A 22,385-nucleotide genomic window follows, 5' to 3' on the forward strand; every position below is an offset into this window, starting at 1 on the left:
TATTAATCCCAGGGGTTCAATACAGGACAGGGCTAGGGGATGGCATCGAAACTGTGAGAAACCGCAGGTCAGCAGGAATAAGAGCAGAATATCCATGTGCCTTTGATTGACAAAAGACTTCTCGCAGTGAGCCCTTTCTATGCCAAAAGGATTATACGGCACTATCAAGGGCTGTGGACAGTACAATAGAGATCCCGTCACTCACGACTTGTGAATGACACGTGGCAGTAGGAAAGGATCTACTCCAAGGTACAGTATTTGAAGTTAAATCCCGGTAACGTTGTTCAAAAGTCGCGTGGCAAGTAATTTTGTTATACGAATGAACGTGCCTATCTAAATGTGACCCCAAATACCGCACCGAGCTGGCACAATGAAGTTAATGTAATAAAACAACATCGAAAGTGTAAAATACTATCTAAACGCTTCAAAAAGCCGCACGGGCGTCTACGCCATCGAATGAATGTTGGTGGAGCTCACATTAGTGGCAGGATCCGGCCCCTTGCCAATGAGGCTCCGCTCATCAAGCTCATAGTACTCCTTGTTATCTGTTTTGGAGCGAGCTCCACGGCTGCCACCCCAGCTTCCGGCACTCTTGTCCAGTGTGGAGTCCTTGTTTGTGCTGGAGAAGCTCATCTTGGAGGCAATGGTAGCCATGGCGTTGGGCCAGAGATGCTTGAAGAGGTGGCGGATGGCTGGGAGGCTTGCGCATACCATGCCGAGTTCCGTTTCCCAGATAGACCAGATAGTGACTTCGACATATTCCCCTGACATTTGTGTTAGCGTGTTTGCGCTGAATCTCGATCCTGGTCACTTACAGGTTGGGTTAGTCGTCTTTCCCAAAGTGATCAGGAATGGTAGACGGATGATACTAAACACCGTGACACTGTGGACTGTTAGCTTGCGTTCAATAATTCGGGGTCATAGAAACCTACACAATGCCTAGACTGAACATAACGAAGAGCTGAATCTTCTGTCGGCCCTTGACCTGCAGCTTCCAAAGGTGATTGATCGGCAAGACCAGGATGACGATATCGCAAGCCATGTTGATTCCACCAAAAGCATAAGTCTGCGAGTTGAGGTCGTTGCAGTGGCCTTTGTGCTCGCCATCCCAGTTTGTCCAATTGAAAGAAGCTGGAAGACATTGGAGCGCAGTGGTGATCATCGTAGCAGCACCACACAAGCAGACAAAGATGCCGATCGACACAGTCAGCTTCTTGAACTCGGAAGTAGTGAAAATACCACGGAGAAAGAAAAGAATCGAGATCTTTGTGCTATACAAGTGAACACTGTACATGATCTGATCTATCCAGAAGAGCTTTAGCAGTTCGTACAGGCGCTCGAACGGAGTGATGTCCCAGATGTTAAGCCCGAAGCCAAGATCTGCAAGTCTGCACGCGAGCCAGATGTAAGGCACTGTAGCAAACTATACCACTTTGTTAGCAAAAGTAACCGGGGATTGGGCTGGAACATACTCCTGCAATGAGAATCGCATAGTCATCAGGCCCAAGCTTTCCAAAGATCTTTAATTTGGAGTATATTCTCAAGATCACACAAATCTCGGCGAGGATACACGCAACAAGTGCGTTGAGTCTGAACTTCATCTGCTGACTCTTGACAGGAACACCGCAGGCCAGGTTCTGAACTCTCATTAATGCTACAGAAAGGGATTGGTCAGTGCTCATTCATTGCTATCATGATAGGTATCCTACTCAGAGAGTCCTTGACCGTGCAGTTCTTCAATACGCAAGCCTGCGTCAAGCCTGCAAATGTCTGGTCGGTACAGAGACATGTTGTGTTTGTCATTGAACATGATGACTGTGGTATCGCTTGCTGGACACATTGTATCTGGTCTAGCTGTTAGTCAAAGCCGGATAGTGGGTGATAGGCTGTCACTGACATCGCAGTCAGGGAGCTGAGCAGCTAGCTCAGTAAAGCTGGCCGCACTAACGAGCCCGACCAGGGCCGCTACGAAGAAAGAAAACGACAGGAGACGCATGGCTGTAGAGTCTGTGTTGAACGGAATCACAGTGTAGTATCAGAGCCAGCTCAGAAATCAACGTAAAAAGACATAAACAACAATAGGTAAGACGTCTTTTATGTCTCTATCTATATCTTACTACACTGGAATATTACGACGGCCAAGCCCCTGAAGATTTTCAACTACCGATAATACTAGTAAAACCCCAATATCTGGTGTCGAGGGGTCGAGTGGATCACTTGAATTGCCACTGAAAAGCTTCGCCGTTGAATGTTGCATCCCGGCAAATATTCCAATTCTTTTGTTATTCAAAAGTTCATAACAACCAACATACATAACCACAGAGTGTTACGCAGCTCACTCTGGGAGATGTCAACCCTTCCGAAAAACGAGAAATGAGAGGCTAACAGGCGTTTGAAACCTCCGGCATAGAGGACCCAATATCCCGACACTATGGTACCGTAGCATCCAAGAACCAACGGCTGAAGATCAACATCTCTGATAGTTTATGCATCCTTGTTTTCGCCTTGTTTCCTCTTTTCTGGTTCAGAGATAGGGATGAAATGATTAGATGACAGGCGCTGGATGCTTGTTCCCTGAGTTTGTGATCCCTGTCGTTTTCCGCTCCTACTACTACGTCAGATAACCAACGGTTGAGAATGCAACGCAAAACCCTTGTTAGGCGCTGGGTACATCATCCTTGAGTGATTAGCAAAGGCTATGGTCATTACCAACTGCCGCTTAGCTCAGGAATTACTTCCCCGCCCGTTTGTCAGTCGCTGCCGTGGAGACTAAACCTTGACTAGAGTTCGCGAAGGATTTGTGAGCCCTGTAAGGGCCAACCCCCCTGGACTTGACTCAAGCGCCTGCAGGTTATCCTTCTTTGGCCGGGGATTGCCTGTCGTGCTCAATTGTGCGCAACCTTACGTAGAAATGCAACTCAATAGAGCCTTGGGTAATCCCAACTCTGGATATACCCACTCAAGAGAGAGAGATTCGCGACGATCTTTTGCGGTCTAGGGATGAAGTTTTCGACTGAGAGATTCGAAGACTCGTAAGGCCCTGCCATGCAAGGTGATTAGAAGGCTTCGGTCCACCGGAACTTTGACAAACGCATCCGCGTCATCAAATTTGCAGGAACTTCCAAAGCTATGACCTGGTTTCTGCCGATCTGTACCTCGAGACGCCAAGTTCAACCAAGGTGAGGTACGAGTTGGTAAATAACTTAGGGATTGCTTACCCCTGTCTGTCAAGTTAGCCAGCCACAGCTGATGGTATTTCGAACTCATCTCGCTCCATTGGACGATCAACTCAGGAGAAGCTTTCTGTCTTCCCACCAGCTCGGTAGCATCCTATTGTGATGAGCAATGCAACGCCCCTTAGCACTCCGGAAGGACGGCCTCTGCAATAATGCGAAGATCAAATCTCTCGATGCATCCGGTATATAAACATAACTTCAACCTTCTAGGCTATGACAAATGAGTCAACTCTCATTCGCATTCTCTCTTTAATCCCGACTTCGTTCATTCCTTTTGAAGATCATTCGCTCGTTTTACCCTAATTGTATTCGCTGAAGTTGATAATATGAAACCTTTCACTCTTGCGACTCTGGCCACGGCCTTGCTTTCTAACCAAGCGACCGCACTTCCTAAGCTAAATGCCGACACGCCTATTCCTCTGAATGCTTTCAAGTTCGGTGCTCGTGATGCCAAGAATCCTCACCTTGGTGTTGATCCTGAGCTGATTCGCAAGTTTGCCTCTCAGGCCCCTCCCAACCTGGGCAAGAGGGTTATCGACTTTGACCCCAAGGAGCAGCTCGTTGATGGTTAGTCTCCGGATGAGAAAGTCCCAAATCCCGAGATTCCAGCTAATAAGTCAATAGTTCACGGCAAGCACGAGTTCAACCCACCTGACTTTGAGGCTGGTGATGTTCGAGGACTTTGCCCAGGACTGAACACTCTTGCCAACCATGGTTACCTCCCTCACAACGTACGCTTCCATATTTGTCTAATAATAGCAAGTTACTGATCTTTCGATAGGGTGTTGCTACATTCACCCAGTATGTCACCGCTGTTGGTAAGGTCTGGGGAATGGCGCCTGACATGTCCGCTCTCCTCACCACTTTGGGTGTTGTTCTCGGCGGCAACCTCGTCGCTGTCTCTCAAGGTGGCTGGTCCAAGTACATGAACAACAACCTCCTTGGACTCTTCGGAACTCCTCGTGGTCTCAGTGGTTCTCACCCCTTTTTCGAGGTTGACGGCAGCCCTACTCGCGGTGATCTCTACGACCCTATTGGCGACAACAACGACATGAACATGACCTACTTCATGGAGCTCTACAACCTGCAAAAGGACGCCGAGAACCCCAACTACAGCATTGAGGTTCTGTACGAGCACAACAAGAACCGCTGGCACCAGACCATTGCTACCAACCCTTACGCTTGGTTCGGCCCTGCTAGCGGCTGGCTCGTTCGCGCTAGCCCTTACTCTTTCACTGCTCGTCTTGCTGCCAACCGCTCTGCTGAGCATCCCGACGATGGTATCCTCGACAAGGAGATGCTTAAGGCCTTTTTCTCTGTTTACGGACCTGAGGAGAACATGACCTACGTCGTTGGCCATGAGCGTATTCCTGAGAACTTCTACCGCCGCCGCTATACCGACTATGGCATTGCTGCTAACGCCCTTGACATTGTTACTCACAGTCACCCCGAGGTCCTCAGGTAAGTCATCTCATGATTCGTCCCGTATGAATTCCAACTAACATCTGTCAGCATTGGCGGTAACACCAACGGTGTCAACACCTTTGTCGGAATCAACTTCAACGACCTTGCTGGTGGAGTGCTCAACGGAAAGAACCTTCTTCAGGGCAACAACCTTGTCTGCTTTGCTCTCAACGCTATCAAGACCGTCTCCCCCAACGCTTTGTCATCTCTCTTCGCCACCTTGTCTTCTGTAACTGATGTTCTCTTCGCTGCTCTTGAGCCTATCATGGGAGCCATGGACTGCCCCGTGTACAAGGACTTGAGTGTCAACGGAACAAATTGGCTCGACTACAACAAGAAGATGTACCCTGGTTTCAAGAAGGCTGGTGGTGGCTGGTAAAGCTGTGATGGTAGATCTGTAGCAACGTGATGTCTTGGCTTCGGTTCAGAAAGTTTGCCTCTGTATATTATTAGATAATGCACATACTATAATCGATGGCTTTCGGGTAATCAATTCATCTTCCGAAGCCCCCGTCTCACTTGCTCTTTCATCATCGATATTTTACCGACTTGCATGAACATGAAAGCTTTCGTTGTTACTCATAGATCACTCCAGTTATCACTTCGAAAGCGCCTCATATGCTCATGTCAGTCTATAATGCCTGCATTTAGAGCATGACTCCAATCAATGCCTCTTTTTTTATAGCCTTTCCCGAACCTCACCATGTGTTTTTGTGTGTAGGTGCTCTGTGAGAGTGAACAAGCTTTTGGAGTCATCTCCATAGCGCCTGCAGTGTACTACACGACAGATGTACCTTCCAGGAAGAGCCCAGTTAATCTTTGAATTGGTAAGACGCTCAAAGGATTTGCCGAAAAAGGTCTTATGAGGTCTCTCGACGCACTGTAGGCATCTGCAATCCTCAATGGCTTGGAGCTGCTTCCCTAGACGTATCTGTGTTGGAGACCCATTAGACCACGAGATACTAGCCGAAATTGTCGGCAACAAGAGCTTGGAAGATTAATGCAAGGATTCTAAATATACTAACCAACTTGCAAGGTATAAGGACAGGCGCTGGCTGGGTAATGGCAGTGGTTTCGGACTCGGATAGAGTATTAACAGGAATGGGTGCTTTAATTTCGTCTGGCAATTCTCTACTGCTGTCTTTATCGCATGATTGAAACGCAGCGAGTTCTTCATCCATTGATATACGGATAGTAGCCATTGTTCTGACTCAGAGGCGAGACAAGCAGTTAAAGAGAGAGAGAGAGCTGGACGAAGTCTGAATATGACTGTAATGTCTTGGTGGTGAGCCTGAGAGTTGTGCTCCTGGCACATCGCAGGGAGGCGAGTTCGCGTTGCCGCGCTGTTGGCCCCTACGTGAACTTTCCATTTTACACCTTGAACTGCGCGACCAGTGCATTCATTCCTCATTCCCACCAGTTCTTCCATGTTAGCTTGTTCTTATTATTTCTCTTGGTCACCTCTTCGCTATCCTCCATACCAAATACAAGTCTCTTTACAATTGGCACTGGCGCTACCTGGACTTGGTCGAGATCATCGGGAGACAGACCGCAACAGTAGTATAGAGTGCGAAAGGGGTCATCAGGTTACATGGAGAAAGGGTAATTAATGCTGGCCCAAGGTTCCCGATTGCCTACGAGGATGGATAAATCACTCGTAGCTGTGTAGGTACAAGGGCGGTTTAGGAGAGCGCAAACTTTGCGGCATCCTTGGGGGTCTGATGAATCATGTTCACAGGGGAATAGTTTCCCGGTCGAATTGATCAGTTTGCAGGTATCGCATGAAGGAATTGATGTTCCATATGAAGATATGCTAGCAGCTCTGAGCACATCGTTGGGATTGCACAACATGCTCTCGTCGTCCAACTGAGGTGGTGTCGATAGTCCTACTCGTGTAGCTTCCGTAGCAAACTCTTGGACCATAACGATGTAATTCTCCTCCCATTCCGACAATATGGGAGCAGGACTGAAAGTCTGTGGCTGGTCAACCAAGCGATAGTTTTGCGACAAATGATCTGTTTCCAAGACCTTGCAATTGAGATTCCCAGTGGTGACTTCTTTCGGGTGGCCATGAAGGGGCCCAGTGTAACACATTCTCTTCAGGAAGTAGCACATTCAAAGCGCCTCGCATACTCATGAAAGTCTATAATACCTGCTTGCAGTACATGATGCCAACCAAGGTCAGATGCTTATAGTCTTTCCCGAACCTCACCGAGCACCTTTACCAGCCCTGGGTGAAGTTGGCCAATTGATGTGCACCCAAGCAGTCGCATATTCCTTTCAAGTTCATCTTTGTAGATTCGAATCGCTTTCTCAAGTCCTTTCTGTCCATAGGCAGCCATCGCGTAGAGAAATGGGCGACCGATGCCCACGCCACGAGCACCAAGACACAAAGCCTTTAACACATCTGAGCCACGACGAACCCCGCCATCAATATACACTTCAATTTTTCCCTGAAGGCCTCGTTCTCTCAAGATAGGCATAGCCTCCGCAAGGACCTCAATTGGAGCCTCTGAGTAATCGAGTTGTCGTCCGCCATGATTAGAGATAATCACAGCCTGGACGCCGTATTCTGCTGCCTTAATGACGTCTTCGACTCGTTGCACGCCTTTGAGGACAATCGACATGTTAGTAATTTCTTGAAACCACGGGATGTCGTCCCAGGACAGGGTTGAGTTCATTATGAGAGACGGATCCAGCTCCGTTGCTGGTGCATCCTCGAATTCGTCTTCTTCAGACTCACTCTGCTGCGAACGCAAGACCTTTTCGCGACTTCCGAGGTGCGGATTATCGACAGTGATGCACAAAGCTTTACAGCCTCGTGCTTCGGCGGCTTCAACAGCCTTCCGTGTCACATTTCGATCCTTCTTGACATATATCTGATACCATTGAGTCCGATTAGGCTCCCTAGCATTCGTGATATCGTAGAGGGGACATGATGAGTACAATGGTATCATTTGGATGATATCATGCTTGTTGCTTGCTCTCGCCAATGTCACTTCGCCGTCTGGGTCGCCAAGCTTGGCGTGTGCGGTAGCTGTTATGTAGATTGGAGCGGATGTATGGGCTCCAAGCATAGTGGTAGAAATATCCACATGCTCAACGTTGATAAGAACCTTCGGCCGAAACCGTATGCGTTGGAAAGCTGCGTTGTTCTCCTTGATGGTCTGTTGCTTATAAGTCTCATGCTAAGAATGACTCGATTAAAGTTTCAACTTACAAACTCGTCCTCGGCCCCAGTGGAATAGTAGTTCCAAGAGGATTTCTTCATTGTCTGTTGTGCTACAGACTCAAAGTCTGATATATTCACGCATTGTGATAGCTTTGGCTTGCTCTGTTCCGGTTCTTTGGACTGGGTGGTACCATTCGCAGACATGCCTGCTACGCTGGTATCGATATCGCCCAGGTGCTTGGATGGCTCCAGCCACTTATCGAGAACGTCATTCGAGTGAATCAGATCGAAGTCTGCAGTAGAGTCTTTGCCCTAAAATAGTTCGTATGGGAGCTTTTTGAAGAGCAAGCAACACATACCGCATTTTTCAGGATCACCTTCTTTCCTCCAGGATGATCTATCGAAGGGGTCAGTATGAGTGCAGAGACACGGGTGATGAGAGTCATATATACTTGGAAGAAAGTCTGTAAGATCGTAGACCTTGTTCTGTACCTTCATTAGTGGGTGCAGTGCCGATTGAGCGATTTACCTGCATGAATGATGAGCCAACAGGAGTTGGCGTTATTGTGTTGGGCAACCTCTGCGGGATGCAATACCATGATGTCGTCGCTGTCCAATTCTTCTGATCATTCGCAAAAATTGACACTTTTCTTGACTTTGTCATGCGGCTTGTTTGACAATAAAATTGTCAATGTTGATCCATAATCCCCATCATGTGCGAGTGGAGACAAGTGGTGCAATCACAGGGCGAGCGATAGCAAAGTCTGCACCTCGTGAAACGGAGAACAAACGCGATAAGAGACTTAACGCAAAGAAGTTTGCATGACTGGCAAATCTGGGATGAATTGAATATCGCAAAAATCTACATATTCAGAATGCGCTGGTATTAGTTCCTGCTCTCAAAGATGCATCAGTCATTACCTGAGGCCTAATTCGATACCATGCCAAACATCAGCAGGAATAAACTGCCACAGTCATCAAGTAGCCTTCCAAGTCTGTCCTTGATTGGTGTATGAGGTTTCTTCCATCAGGTTCCAGAATTAAGAAAGAGCCTGAGAACAGTTCAACACGACGGTGAGGCTGGTAGTGGTTGAGAGTCTGAGGTCTACATTGTCGCCGCATCTTACCGAGATACCAGGGACAAAAGTTAAAAACATATTAGGCGCCTCGTTTGACGTGGTTTAGACTTGAAAGTCTAAATGTATGCATAATTTACTGCTACCAGTTGGCAACGTGGAAATTAGGCCAAGCCGCCAAGCTTCCATCTCATTCTTCAGCGATTGAAACTATCGACGCGCTAGAGTAATAAAACGATAGCCTTAAGTTAAGCGATCAGCTGAACGCTCCTGACAGCTCTCTTATAAATTATCCGGGTCCTTCAAAATGTTGTTATTGCCGAAAGCACTTTTTAACACACTCGCCGTGATATTCCTCTCTCAAAATGCGGTCTCTCGTTTTTGTTGGCGTTTGCCTGCCGCTCATTTCGGGATCGCCAGTTGACATCCCTCGCTCTGATCTATCCCCTCGTCTTGTCACCAGCATTGAGCAGGCCTCCTGTGGCGTGGTTGGTTACAAGCCAGACCAGATTCCTACAAGAAACCTGAAATGTCGTTTGGTTGATTGTCAGGAGCTTTGCTCTGCCACTGCTGGCTGTCAGAGCTATGCCCAGAGCAGCGCCAGATGTCTTCTGTTCTCTTCCCCTGTTACTGAAGGATTCCAACAAGACTCAGCATCTCCATTTACCTATTACGATATTGACTGCTCTACGCCCATGACTTCAAGTACTGAAACTCTGCCCGAAGCCACTGACAGCGTTACTACCGAGTTGTTCACATCGGGTACAGAGGTTACTGTAACTTCAAACCCGCTGCCCTCGTCTACAACAGCTACCTTTATTACAGAAATCAGCACAGAATTAGCCTCTGCATCGATTTCAGCCCCCAGTGGGACGATTTCCACGACAACAACTGACCTCACAACAGATCCAGAGAGCGCGAGTGCTTCGGTGTCCAGCGATATTACCTCAACAGCAATCACGCTCAGCTCAAATACCGAAACAACCACTACGGGAGATGTAACAACCGTGGCTGCAGGCGAACCTACCACAGCCACCTCAAGCACACCTACTGTCTATATCATCCGTCTGGTGAATCCAGACGAGTCTACCTTTGGTTATGTATCCACTGCCCCAGGCCACAATCGTTTATCTGGCCCCAAAGAGGAAGCATTGGAGATTCGGATATCTGCACCTGAGCCAGGTGCCACTTCTCAATTGGATTTCGTCCATGCTGAGACCTTCGGTGGCTTCACACGCTTATGTGCCGTTCAGAGTACCCATAATGCAAATGCCGACTTGGGACCAGACTCGTCTTTGTAAGTGAAGGGATATGTCGAGCCTGCTACGCAAAACTCTCCAGAACATAAAAATAGCTACAACTACCTTTCTACATGTACTCCTAGTAAGTGAAATCTGGAAACCTAATGGACATCGCTCTTCATACTGTAGCCGGATCGCTGACAATAAAAGGTCCTCCCGGTAGCCCTCCAGCCTATTTTTACCACGCTTGGACGAACCGGGCTGAACTTCATCGATATAAGTTGGCAGCTGAATCAGCTATTGTGAGTCAACACTGAAAACGAAAGCTGTCCAATGCTAATACTATCTCTCAGTGGATCGTTAACCTGAAACTCTAGAGGTCACTGCTTCTTGGATAAATACCGACGGATGTAAGTCAAAATTTGTGTTGGAAGAGTGAGATATTATATGCTTACGTTGCCCTCTTTAGCAGCTCCTCCTACTACCCTCTTTATCCCTGAAAATTCCAACTGGATCGGTATGACTGGTAGTCTGTCTGCACTGCAGGCTGCCTTTCCAAACCAGCCGTACAGACGCATCAAGTTGGTTCTTGAGCCAATCTCGTAGGTGGCTTCAAGTTCGGAGCAGGACGACCTACAGGGTCGGCGTTTGGATATTGGCCCGCGTATCAATTTAATTCACAAATGATATCAACTTCTCTTTCGACCGACTTCATTGTGGAGGGATGTGTCATCTTTTCGGAAGCACCTTAGAACTGGCGCGGCGTGGCCGGAAGTTTGTCCAAAGTCCAAGATGCTTTCACCGATGGGCCTTTCCGTCGGGCCAACTTAGTTCTGGAATCAATGTTACGGATGGCTTTCAAGCCAAAGTAGAAATGTGAGGTAGAAAGGTATTAGCGGATGGGTAACAATTTGATATGCGGCCAAAACCTAAAGCTCTGGCTACCGAAGAATTCTGTTCTTTTCACCTACCTGTGCTTGAGCTAGAATGCATCATATCCTTCATTAAATAAGCTTTCTTTTCATACGTGTATATTAGTAGATATCTCAAGTTTATTGGACTCTGAGCACCGATGCATCGTCACGGCGATATACTTGTCTACCTCGATATTTGACTGTTCTTGATGGAGAGATAATGTTCTTGGTTCTGCGAATCCAAATATTAGAGTCCATTAAATTGAGGGGCGGAATCATGGATATTATCAAATAAATGCCCCTTTGTTTCAGACAAAATATCATTTCCTCTTCACTTTGATCTGTCTGGACCAATCTCATGGATATGATTAGTGATCGATCTTTTCTGAGCTTATCTTGAACCACGGAAAATAGCGATAGCAAAAGTCCCTCGATCTCCCCAGACTAACCCCATGGAGCGGCCGCGCCCACTAAATGGGGCGATAATGGTCTGCATGAGACACTAGCAACGTTTGATCAACAATCTGCCTATCATGTCCACCATAAGAACGGTTACACGGCATCCACGTTGCGACATGATTAAGTTAAATGCCTCGTGGAAAACTCAATCGAATTCTGACTCTAGCATCTTTTTTTCCTTTAACAAATAATCTCGAAAGATGGCATCGCAAGCAGATCGCGCGACAGCAGAGACCAGGGTGTCTAAAGACCTGCATGATGAGCCTGCTAAGCAAGATGTCAGCGCAGGTATCATAGTACCTGCGCTGGCAGAGGGCGACATGCCGGAGACAACCAAGAAGGAGATCTGGTCGTGGTACGCGTACTACATTGGTTCAAATGGACTCGCCTTGTTCAATTTTGGACCGACAGCTTTCCAGAATCTGCTCTCCCAGGCGGCGCCCAAAGATACGGGGCTTCTACCGTTTGCGGGTCGCCCACGAGACGTCAACAGCATCGTCCTTCTTGCCAATGGCATATCTTTCGCTATTCAGGCTGTTCTTTTCCTTATCATTGGAGCTTACGCAGATTTCGGAACTGGGCGACGATGGATTCTTTTGGTCTGGTCTATTATCGCGTATGGTATCGGCTTTGCCTGGTTGGGCGTCCATGATCCCAGCAAGTGGCAAACCGCTACAGGGCTTTACATCGTCGGCCTAATCGCATACCAAATGACACTTACTTATTGGACTGCGGCATTTCCTTCTCTTGCCAGAAATACTCCACAGCTGAAAGAAGCTGCCCTCCAGTTCGAGGCTGGAGAAATCACCCAAAGCGAGATGGACCGCAAAGATGAGATGGAGAGGAGCAGGCTCAGCAACGTTGCCTTCTATATCCAATCTGTCGGCGAAGTGGTCATTCTAGCCATCATCGTGGGCATCATGTTTGGCGTCAAAGTTGATAAAAGTGCCGAAAACAACAACTGGGGACTTTCGGTCCTGATTGCCTTCGCTACTGCTTGTTGGCTTGTCCTCTCGATTCCCTGGTTCGTACTGGAAAAGAAGCGACCCGGAATGAAGGTGCCAGATCACTTGAACATGATTACTGTCGGATTCTGGCAACTTTGGGAGGCACTCACTCAAATCTGGCACCTGAAGCAGAGCTTGATCTATCTTGTTGGATATTTCCTTCTGGGCGATTCTCTTAACACCACCGTCACTGTTATCGCCACCCTTCAGAACCAGGTTGTCAGCTACGAGACTCTCACTTTGACTTACCTCCTCATCGTTGGTATCGTCGCTCAAGCTGTCGGTATTGGTGCTTTTTGGCTCATTCAGAAGCATTTCAACCTCAGTGTCAAAGCCATGTTCAACGCCGTCATGGTCTTTATCATCCTTCTCGATGGCTGGGGTATGATTGGCAACTGGACTGATAAGTTTGGCTTCAAAAACGTCTGGGAGATCTGGCTGTATCAGGCTTTCTATGGACTATTTGTGTGTCCCTGGTACAGTTACTCGCAGATCATGATCAGCTCCGTCACCCCCCGAGGACACGAATTTCTTTTCTTCTCCCTGTTCAACATCATCGGCAAATCGTCCAGCTTCATCGGACCTTTCATCAGCAGTGCTATCATTGATGCTACCCCCGGTGGCACTAACAACAGTGCTCCCTTCTACTTCTTGTTTGCTTTGAGCTTGGTCAGTGCTATTGGAATCTGGTCATTTCTCGATCTTGAGAAGAGTGCGCGGGAACAAGAGGCGTTTATCATTCAAGAAAAGATACGCATGGGTGAGGAGTCAGAGACAAGCAATATTGCGTAGATGTTGTTAGTTTTGATCATGCCAGCTATAGCAATTTCCATAAGGTCCTGGTGAAGATTATACTTGAGTTGCTACGTTCACCACAGGGCCACGATGTCCCTGTTGAACCTCGCAATCGACCAGCACAGGTGGATTAGTTACTGCACCTATGTAATCATCACCGCACATATTTCATGCTAGGGATATCTTGTCTTGTAGCAGGATTAAAGGCTCTTCAATGGGACCTTGCATCACCTTAGTCGAGTGAATCTAGCATTGAAACACAAGACTTAGCCAGAAATCCAGTTGCCTCATTTAACCACCCCTATCCATGAAAAGGCTAGAGTACTGAGGAGTAGTTCTCCTGATGACATCTCATCGGCCTTCATTACATTACGATTGGGGGCTTCCTACATCATCATAACCGTGCTTCTCATCATTAATGGCTGTTGAAAGCGTCTTTAACTCTTCTTCATTCATGTAGATAAATACAGGTATCTGCCTCATGAGCTGGGAACCAGCAAAATATCGTCCACGTTAACCGCCTGTCCCGTCGCAATAGACCTATTAGCTGCAATACCTGTAAGTATCGAAGCAGCACCATCAATATGGCTCGCTGCTCGCATGTACTCATCCGATACCGGCGTTCCAAACAAATCATTCAGCAAAACAGTATCTCCACCCCCGTGAGCACCAACCCCATCTTCGACCTTGATCTCTCTTGGCTTCTCGAAAAGAGGTCGGAGCAGTATCTTCCGACTCTCCAGAGACCCCTCGTGGGCCTGATCACCACCTGAGTTGACGTAGCTGTTCTCTACGACTTCGACTTCAAGACGTCCGCCGGTTCCGTTAAAGCTAACACGGAAGCCTTCCCAGGGTGCATATGCTGTGAGAGAGTATGAAAGACTAGCTCCGTTGCGGTACTTGACGAGAACGTTCATGGTGTCTTCGATGCTGATACCATCACCAAAGACGCTCTGGTCGCGGTAGTAAGCGTCCTCGTGCTCGGCATCCAGATACATAGACTCCAATTGAGGATTCTGGTCGAGATGAAGGGCGAATGGGTCGGCTTTGGCGACTTCGCTGCCATGGGCGCGGGTATAGAACTTGGTCTCGCCACGCTTCTCTGCGTTCTCTCGGCCGTAAAAGGCAAGGTCTCCTGTAGCAAACACGGTTTGAGGCCTGGTTTGGAGCCAGAAGTTGACAAGATCGAAGTGATGGGTCGACTTGTGTACCAGCAGACCGCCGCTGTTACGCTTGTCCCTGTGCCAGCGGCGGAAGTAGTCGGCTCCGTGGCTGGTGTTCAGCATCCATTCTATAGTCATGTCAGCTTCTATCTTCTTCGCTATGCTCTAACCATTGACTTACCAAAGTGGACGCTTGTGACTTTCCCAATAGCTCCGGATCTCAGCAACTCGAAAACTTTCGTGTTGTGAGGCGCATATCTGTAGTTGAAGGTGACACGAACTTTCTGGCCCGTTCTCTCGACTGCTGAAAAGATCTCCTTGCATCTAGGGGCGTCAATGGTCATCGGCTTCTCAGTAATGACGTTGCATCCTAGTTCAAGTGCTCGAACGATATAGATATTATGTGTTCGATCCATAGTTGTGATGATGACTTCGTCGGGCCTGGACTCTTTGATCATCTGATCGAAGTTGCTGGCGAGATACGTCGGAACCTCGCCATGACCGAGTGACTTTAGCTTCGAGTTTGCATAGTTCATGCGAGTTTGGTTTGTGTCGCAAAGGGCTACGATACATGATGTTTTGCTATATTCTGTTGCGATGGCTGAGTAGAAGAAGCTTGAGCGGCCGCCGGTGCCAACAACGGCATATCGCTTTCGTGTTGCTTGAGTTTCCGCCATGTTGGTCTGATATTGAGGTGCAGTGAATACGAGACCCCCAAAGTGACGAGAAGAGGCACGCGCGGTATTTATTAAGAATGGTCACGATTGGATGACATGTTCAGTTTGGGGGAGGGGGAACATTACTCGGGGTCTCTTCCCCCGAATTGTGGGGCTATTTGCGGGGGTTATCATCAAGTGACGGTGATGATATTTGAAGGATGGCCCAATATCGCATAGTTCTGATAGACTAGACAGTCCCTCTAACTCGTGGGAGGACATGTCAGTTGACTATAGGAACATAAAGTCCGGATTTGCCCAAGGCTCAGAGAATGCGGCTTCCTGATGACTGAGTGACGACATATGGGCGAGCCGCTTGACCTGTCCAGAAGCTTTGCGATCCAGTTCATGAGCTACCTGGAGCAGAAAGAATGGCTCCTTCGATGCTTTGGCATTCATCTGGTCAAATTTGTTACGGATTCTTACGATCAAGCTCCAATCCGACATGACGGACAGCTGGTCGGGGAACTCGATGATGTTGACCAGCAAAACGATCAGTCCCGAAAGATTGCAGCAAGCATGCAGCCTGGTTGCCTTGTCAGTCGGTACGCGCGTGACAATCGAGGTCCAACTCACCAGGTTGAATACTCTGTCTCTCTCCCAAACGCCGACAATTCTAGGCCAAGCCTTGAATGATCGACGCAATCGGACCATGCACTAGGCAATGAACTGATCTCTTTCTGGTTGATCCTACCATCGATGCCAGCATCCCCAGTCGGAATCACAGCTGGAGAAAGGTACCGCCGTACTCTATCGATCCACGTCTCATCAAAAGCAAAGGTGCCATGGATCCTGTAGAGGCATTCGAGGTATCGGTTATACATGTTCATCACAAGGTGAACTGAGATTGTCGAGAAATCTTGGAAGAGTTTGTCTGATCGTAGGAGCTCCTGTGGTAATGCGCTGCGCCACTTGGAGAGCAATTGTTCGATACGAACCTTGGTCTCTGCCCGTTGTTCTTGTGACAGTCGTTGAGCTGTTCTGCTGTAAAGGAAGTTGTGGACTTTGCCTTGAATTATTGCCAACTCAGACCGAGCACGTAAGTAGTTGAACCTAATCGTCCCTGTGCATGACTCTAATATTCCCATGTCGTCGTCTCCACACTGTTCTGGAAGTTCGAGATCAGTTTCAGCGTCGAATTGGGTGTAGGGCGCTTTGGCGCGAAGGGCAAGGTCCTGTCCTCGTGGGTTAGTTGCTGTAGACAAGTTTCAAGGTCATACCTTGTCCAGGATATAGGCTATCCAGAAAACTCGGCGACGTTGTGCTGATTCATCGGGATCGTCGGAGGCTCTTGTTGAAGGAAGTCCCATGCTTTGCGCTAGACGGATGGCACTTCCGATGAGTACTATTGCGAGCTGCGGATTCGTTGTTCCCTGAAATAGTATGACCATGCCAAGTAGAACCTGTAAACCTAGAATATCACCACTCCAGGCCATCAACTCGGTCGTGACAGACTGCACATTGCTCATATACTGAGCCAGTTTTGGCTCCTCGATCGGTACATCATCCATGATGCGGGAAGTCATAGCGAGGACAAGGTTGATAGCAGCCCAAGGGATCAACTCCTTTCCTCCATTCTCAGAGTACCAGTCAACCGTCATTTTCATGAAAGATCTTTTGTCAAACAGAGGCATGTAGCGACCATAGCTGTCGAAGTATCTCTCCAGTGCACCCAGGACTTCTTGAAGTGGTGGAAGCTCAAGCTTTCCTGTTTGAGCCAACATGGCTCCTGTTGGAAACTGTGGTGAAATGCCGAGGCAAGGCAATGTCGTGGCTGAGTTCCACATGTCTGAGGCTTTGTACACGCGGATCTCCGGGAAGTTCTGGAAGTTCAATGCGGTTGCATCGTGAGGTGAACTTCCGGATGGTTTCTCGGCGGCGATTTGGTCCAGCCTTGCTTCGATGTGAGCCAAGCGTGACTCAATTGTGTCGTCCCTCGTGAATGTCAGTATGGTCATAACTTGAGCTCAAAGAGCGTCCGCATACCTTGAGGGAGTCGAAGAAGAGTTGGTTGGACTTGTTTCACTGGCAGGCACTTTTCTTCTACTTGTAGTAGCCGGACTTGTGACTTCGGTGATGCCACAATCGACACCGTACAGCTTGCAGTTTGAACAAGTTGGCTTGGCCAAGTCACATTTGATCTTTCTCGACACGCAAAGATCGCAGGCTAGGACTTATCAGCTTCGAGCTACTTGAACGGTGTCTCTCCTTATTTTCCGTACCCTTGCGCCTCCGCGCATGGCTTGCAACCTTCATGATTGATGACGGATGATTAAAGAGGTGCAAGTAGTGTGAAGACGGAAATTGGGTTTGAGTTGATACGCCACTAACGAGTGCTGTTAGTAATCACACCAACTGTTCCTCTTCCAGCACGGTGACTGTAGCTATGTGACGAACTCCGACGAAAGCAGAACGGGTCTATCACCAATCGTCACACAATTGAGTTAATGGATGGGAATGTGCAGCAAGGGGCAACGCTTTCAGCATTAGTCAATCAACTGCCGTGTCTCTAGTTGAGATATTCGCCACAGCGCATCGAGTCGGCACTATCAAAAACAGTTAGCGTCTGTTGCCCACGGAACTCCGCGGCCGAGATATTGATGAGCCGCCATCTACCGCGCGCCTACCGTCGCTTCTCAATACTTTGCAGGCCGTTTCATGCAATCCAGGCTTGGTCTGGGGATCATCGGTCTTCCATCATGCGGTTCACCGAAGTAATCATAGGCTAACAAATTAAAGCAAGTGGTTCCCCATCAGAACAATTGTGCTGCTTCGCGGATACCTACTCGGGCAAACCTTTACAGATGGACAGCAACGCCTACTCTAAAGCCTCTTCAATGTGAAGCGTCCTTACAAACGCCAACCTCCGTGGTTAAGCGTTATGCTGTAATCGAGACCATGGCAAGAAGAGCTTCCCGAGATGATATATAATCCGAAGAAGCGACCGTTGTTGCTTCTCACTATCAAGCTTCACAAAATCGTCACTACTTCTGGCTACGGTCAACTAGCACAACTTTACACCTTGTAGTCATGGCTACTTCTTCGTTCCCTCAACGTCCTTCTTCAGCCTCCTACGATGTCGTCATCATAGGCGGCGCAACAAGCGGCTCAGCAATTGCCTGGTATCTCGTGTCGAACCCTGACTTCAAGGGCAAAGTTCTCGTTGTCGAGAAAGACCCATCTCTTGCCTACTCTGCAACTCAGGCCAGCAACAACTGCATGCGTCAGCAATTTGCGACCGAGATCAATGTCAAAATTGCTCAGTATGCTGCCGAATTTGTCAAAGACTTTCGCAAGAACCTCAAGTGTGAAGATGATGACGGCATCCCGGATATCCCTATCCGCAACTTCGGCTATCTGTATCTCGCGGATACTTCTGAGTTTGCTGCCGTTCTTGAGGAAGATCAAAAGCTTCAGGCTAACTGCGGTGCTGGGACTAAGATGCTGTCGGTTGATGAAATAGCATCTAAGTATCCTTTCTTCGCTCTGGATGACATCAAGACGGGCAGCCTCAACACTGTTGACGAGGGTGCCTTTGACGCCCTTGGCATGGTCCATAGCCTGCGCAAAAAAGCTCAACAGCTTGGGGTCGATTACATCAACAATGAAGTTGTTGGAATGACTCGCGTCGGCAACAAAGTCACTTCCGTTACTCTCAAGACTGGGGAGAGCATCAACGTTGGCAATGTTGTCAACGCCGCAGGAACCAGAGCTGCAGAGGTCTCGTGCCTTGCTGGTATAGACCTCCCGATCGAGGCTCGCCGCAGATACACGTACATCTTCTCCGTCGATGAACCTCTGTCTCAGGATCTCCCGCTCACCATTGATCCTACTGGTGTTCACATGCGATCATATGGAAAGCAGGATTACCTCGTCGGCTGCCCTCCGATCGGCCCCGATGTTGCTGTCAATCCCGATGACTTCAGCTACGCGGAGGATGTATGGACCTTGAAGATGCTGCCTATTCTCAAGAAGCGAGTTCCTCAGTTTTCGACTGCAAAGGTCACGCACTCGTGGATGGGCCATTACGAGTTCAACACTTTCGACCACAATGCCATCATTGGACCACATAATGAAGTTTCCAACCTGTTATTCTGCGTGGGCTTTTCTGGACATGGAAGTCAACAAGCTCCCGCTTGTGGACGAGGTGTCGCAGAGCTCATCACGTACGGAGAGTTTCGCACTCTGGACTTGTCGGCTTTGGGTTATGGTCGGATTGCTCGCAATGAGCCTCTGATGGAGAGAGCTGTTATTTAGATCTGTAGAATGGTTGAACGTTTGAACTCTCCATACTGTATTGCCATCTCATTACCTTCTCCAGCTTGACGTTCGTGAGATAGTTGCTACGTGAAAGCTGATGAGCCCTTCGAGCCACAGAAGAATAGGCGCAAAGATAATTTCAGGCTTGTTTAACCGTGTTTTTGTCGCAATATCTCCTGATTTGATGCTTTCGTCTCTTCCTTTTGCACCCGATAGCTTGACTGTTTGTCGGCTGTTGCGCATGATCAGAGCGCAACATGCCCATCTCAAAGATTTGCCTATGATTTCTCCAGCCATGAACATTGACAGATTGGCTATTGCCGGTCCGCGGAATACCCTGGTGTTGTAGACTTTACCTGATTTAGGCAAGCCGATGTCGTCATTTGTGTTTGCGACAATAGCCGTGAAGATACGAAGTACGATAATAGCCGCAGCGCGTCTTTGTAATCCGATATCTTTCAGGGCGCCGGGGACACTTTCCAGTATGGGTGACCCTGGAATACAGGGCGTGCCCCGCTAAGCTGCACCTTCAACATGGCGCGAGAATAGCCGTTTGTTGCAAGAGCTGCTTATGAAGCAAATCCAATTGCGATAAAAACTTCTAATTTCACATGTTCAACATCGTCGCAGGCAGTTAAATATGCAAACTTCCCCTCTTCGAAAGTGATAAACACCAAACATTCATCACAGACTTCTACCTCGACAAACATCAACCATGACCAAGATCTTCCTGTCAGTTCAACCCCGCACCCACTGTAACTTTAGCTGACCCGCTGGAATCAAAACAGTACCGGCGCTACTGGCTACATTGGCGGTGATGTCCTTCACACCCTGTTGAAGTCGCACCCTGAATACAAAGTCCGGGCCTTGGTTCGTGATGTTTCGAAGGGAGCGGCCATAACCAAGAGCTATAGTCAGGTGCAGCTCGTTACTGGCGGACTTGACGACGCAGATATTATCGCACAGGAAGCCCAGGATGCTGACGTCGTGCTCCGTATGTTACATCCTTGTCCCAAATGTCAAGGGATTGTGCTGACTCTCAATCTACAGATCTTGCGGCCACCGGCCACTTGAAGAGTGTCCAGAACATCTACGAAGCTCTCTCCAAAAAGCCCAAGGGCGCGAAACCTCCGTACTACATCCAGATCTCGGGTGCCAGCGCATTGGCGGCTGGTGAGCTCGCCGACAAGTCGAGAGTCTTTGGCACAGGCAGTGATGTCATCTACAATGATCTCACTGGTGTTGACTCAATCAAGTCGCTCATCAAGCAATACCCAAGCCGTGCAGTGGACAATTACATCTTTTCCGTTTCAGAGCAAAACTCGCATGTCAAGACTGCACTTGTTGTTCCTCCCATCATTTACGGCCAGGGTCGTGGTCCAGGCAATCAGCGCAGCATACAAATTCCTGGGCTCGCCAAAGCGACATTGGTGCGCAAGAAGGGTCTACAAGTTGGCTCTGGTGACAGTCGATGGGGGAATATTCACATCGCAGATTTGAGCCGCATCTTTCTCAGCCTGGTTGAGAAGGCGGTTGAGGGCAACAAAGATGAGGATATTTGGGGAGCAAATGGCCTCTTTTTCACTGGTGCTGGAGAATTGGTAGGTTTTGCATTGTTAACTGGGCGACATTTTGGTGCTAACAGATTGACGACAGTCATTTGCCGAGATCTCACGTCGCATCGCTGTCGCTGCGAATGACTTTAATCTCATTCCGACCACAGAAGTCGACAGTCTCGATGGAAAGGAAATAGATAGCATCATTCCCCACGGGTCTGTCCTGTTGGGAACAAACGCGCGCGCCGGAGCTGATCGGGCTCGGAAGGTTCTCGGCTGGGAACCAGAATATGAAAGCTTGGAAGAGCATATCCCGACCACAGTAATTCAGGAGGCCGAGGCACTTGGTGTTGAGGGTAAGAACCCCAAATCCAAGCTATGAATCCAAGCATTAATGTTTAACCTGACATAGTCGAGCAATGGAGACACTGAGTGTAATGCTGAAATTAATGAGGTGACGCTATCGCGACAGGTCGTCCCATAAATGGCTTGTCGCAGAGGATTTAAAGGACAGTTACTGGTTTAAGCGAATTAATTGAGACAATAACTTACAGGCTAATGGCTCTAAATTCATATGGTATCCTATTGGAACTTTGATGTTTGATGTTCGAGAAGTCTAAGCAAACAGACAATGAGAGATTACTTAGACATGGTCGCCTCCATTGAGTGCAATCTAAATCTAGGAACAACTCATTTCAATCGCGCGAAGTTACCATCCAGAGGACACCGCAAATGCATTAAATACTTTCAAGCAATTAAGAGCATACTAAATTTAATGTTCTCAATCCCTACTGCTCACAACAGCCATCCTCTTCTTGTCGTCATCGTGAGGGCGTTTAATCTGACCTTCTCTTGAGCTTCTGGGTGGCATCTTTAATTGGGTGATGGGGCTCACGACGACCAGCCGGCGTCGAAAAGCGCCCGAACCAATGAAGCTCCCCGAGAGCAACAAGCGGAAAGTTCTCAAGTTCGCAAAGGCTCTCGTAAGCGTCACATTCTTCGGGGCCCCAAAGGGGGGGTGATGATCCCTGAAGACCTGCCCAAGGAGTGCTTCTGGGCGAAACTGAAGTGCGCCCACGGAAGAAACCCTCTTCATTTTCTTTCCGAATTTGATCCATTGATCAGCCTCGACGGAACCCCTGATTATGAAATAACCTTTAGGAGTCGTCGGTGGTGGGAAGATCATGACCCTTGGCTCGATGCCTACAAGGAGGCCCTCAAGACCTCTGACGAAGGCTGGAAGATGAGAGATGAGGCTATGAAGCAGGATGATAGTGTCTCTGATGATGAAGGTGCCGATGACTGGGACTTTATGTGTCTGCCTAT

General features: G+C 48.3%; 9 protein-coding genes across 9 annotated transcripts; 5 read left to right on the forward strand and 4 right to left on the reverse strand.

Moving 5' to 3' along the window:
- Positions 1-329: 329 nt before the first annotated feature.
- FOBCDRAFT_207422 (uncharacterized protein) lies at positions 330-1,996 on the reverse strand (the record flags this gene model as incomplete). Its single annotated transcript, XM_031191424.3, has 7 exons — positions 330-362; positions 478-764; positions 816-883; positions 933-1,423; positions 1,473-1,654; positions 1,710-1,845; positions 1,898-1,996. 7 exons carry the CDS (start codon positions 1,994-1,996, stop codon positions 330-332), a joined length of 1,296 nt encoding a protein of 431 aa, XP_031032655.3.
- A 1,566-nt stretch (positions 1,997-3,562) lies between these two features.
- Positions 3,563-5,079, forward strand: FOBCDRAFT_280332 (uncharacterized protein; the record flags this gene model as incomplete). The annotated part of the gene is made up of 4 exons (XM_031191425.2): positions 3,563-3,803; positions 3,861-3,967; positions 4,018-4,697; positions 4,749-5,079. The coding sequence occupies 4 exons, from the start codon at positions 3,563-3,565 to the stop codon at positions 5,077-5,079; spliced, it is 1,359 nt and encodes a 452-aa protein (XP_031032656.1).
- A 1,810-nt stretch (positions 5,080-6,889) lies between these two features.
- Positions 6,890-8,076, reverse strand: FOBCDRAFT_146103 (FMN-dependent dehydrogenase; the record flags this gene model as incomplete). The annotated part of the gene is made up of 2 exons (XM_031191427.3): positions 6,890-7,867; positions 7,921-8,076. The coding sequence occupies 2 exons, from the start codon at positions 8,074-8,076 to the stop codon at positions 6,890-6,892; spliced, it is 1,134 nt and encodes a 377-aa protein (XP_031032658.3).
- A 1,237-nt stretch (positions 8,077-9,313) lies between these two features.
- FOBCDRAFT_280334 (uncharacterized protein) lies at positions 9,314-10,566 on the forward strand (the record flags this gene model as incomplete). The annotated part of the gene is made up of 4 exons (XM_059611577.1): positions 9,314-10,245; positions 10,303-10,331; positions 10,400-10,491; positions 10,543-10,566. 4 exons carry the CDS (start codon positions 9,314-9,316, stop codon positions 10,564-10,566), a joined length of 1,077 nt encoding a protein of 358 aa, XP_059466009.1.
- Positions 10,567-12,002: 1,436 nt separating this feature from the next.
- On the forward strand, positions 12,003-13,411 carry FOBCDRAFT_232583 (autophagy-related protein 22-like protein). Its single transcript, XM_031191429.3, has one exon. It carries the CDS (start codon positions 12,273-12,275, stop codon positions 13,359-13,361), a length of 1,089 nt encoding a protein of 362 aa, XP_031032660.3. The 5' UTR covers positions 12,003-12,272; the 3' UTR covers positions 13,362-13,411.
- Positions 13,412-13,843: 432 nt separating this feature from the next.
- On the reverse strand, positions 13,844-15,204 carry FOBCDRAFT_285446 (uncharacterized protein; the record flags this gene model as incomplete). The annotated part of the gene is made up of 2 exons (XM_059611673.1): positions 13,844-14,655; positions 14,709-15,204. The coding sequence occupies 2 exons, from the start codon at positions 15,202-15,204 to the stop codon at positions 13,844-13,846; spliced, it is 1,308 nt and encodes a 435-aa protein (XP_059467953.1).
- A 270-nt stretch (positions 15,205-15,474) lies between these two features.
- Positions 15,475-17,499, reverse strand: FOBCDRAFT_146144 (fungal-specific transcription factor domain-containing protein; the record flags this gene model as incomplete). The annotated part of the gene is made up of 5 exons (XM_054707147.2): positions 15,475-15,769; positions 15,820-16,418; positions 16,464-17,178; positions 17,230-17,410; positions 17,466-17,499. 5 exons carry the CDS (start codon positions 17,497-17,499, stop codon positions 15,475-15,477), a joined length of 1,824 nt encoding a protein of 607 aa, XP_054563122.2.
- Positions 17,500-18,273: 774 nt separating this feature from the next.
- On the forward strand, positions 18,274-19,500 carry FOBCDRAFT_190974 (FAD dependent oxidoreductase; the record flags this gene model as incomplete). Its single annotated transcript, XM_031191432.2, has 1 exon — positions 18,274-19,500. The coding sequence occupies one exon, from the start codon at positions 18,274-18,276 to the stop codon at positions 19,498-19,500; it is 1,227 nt and encodes a 408-aa protein (XP_031032663.2).
- A 628-nt stretch (positions 19,501-20,128) lies between these two features.
- Positions 20,129-21,629, forward strand: FOBCDRAFT_232587 (uncharacterized protein). Its single transcript, XM_031191434.3, has 5 exons — positions 20,129-20,235; positions 20,292-20,497; positions 20,554-21,104; positions 21,160-21,415; positions 21,472-21,629. Exons 1-5 carry the CDS (start codon positions 20,219-20,221, stop codon positions 21,489-21,491), a joined length of 1,050 nt encoding a protein of 349 aa, XP_031032665.2. The 5' UTR covers positions 20,129-20,218; the 3' UTR covers positions 21,492-21,629.
- Positions 21,630-22,385: the final 756 nt, after the last annotated feature.

This window comes from Fusarium oxysporum, chromosome X (genome assembly GCF_013085055.1).
Source record: "Fusarium oxysporum Fo47 chromosome X, complete sequence".
Lineage (NCBI taxonomy): Eukaryota > Fungi > Ascomycota > Sordariomycetes > Hypocreales > Nectriaceae > Fusarium > Fusarium oxysporum.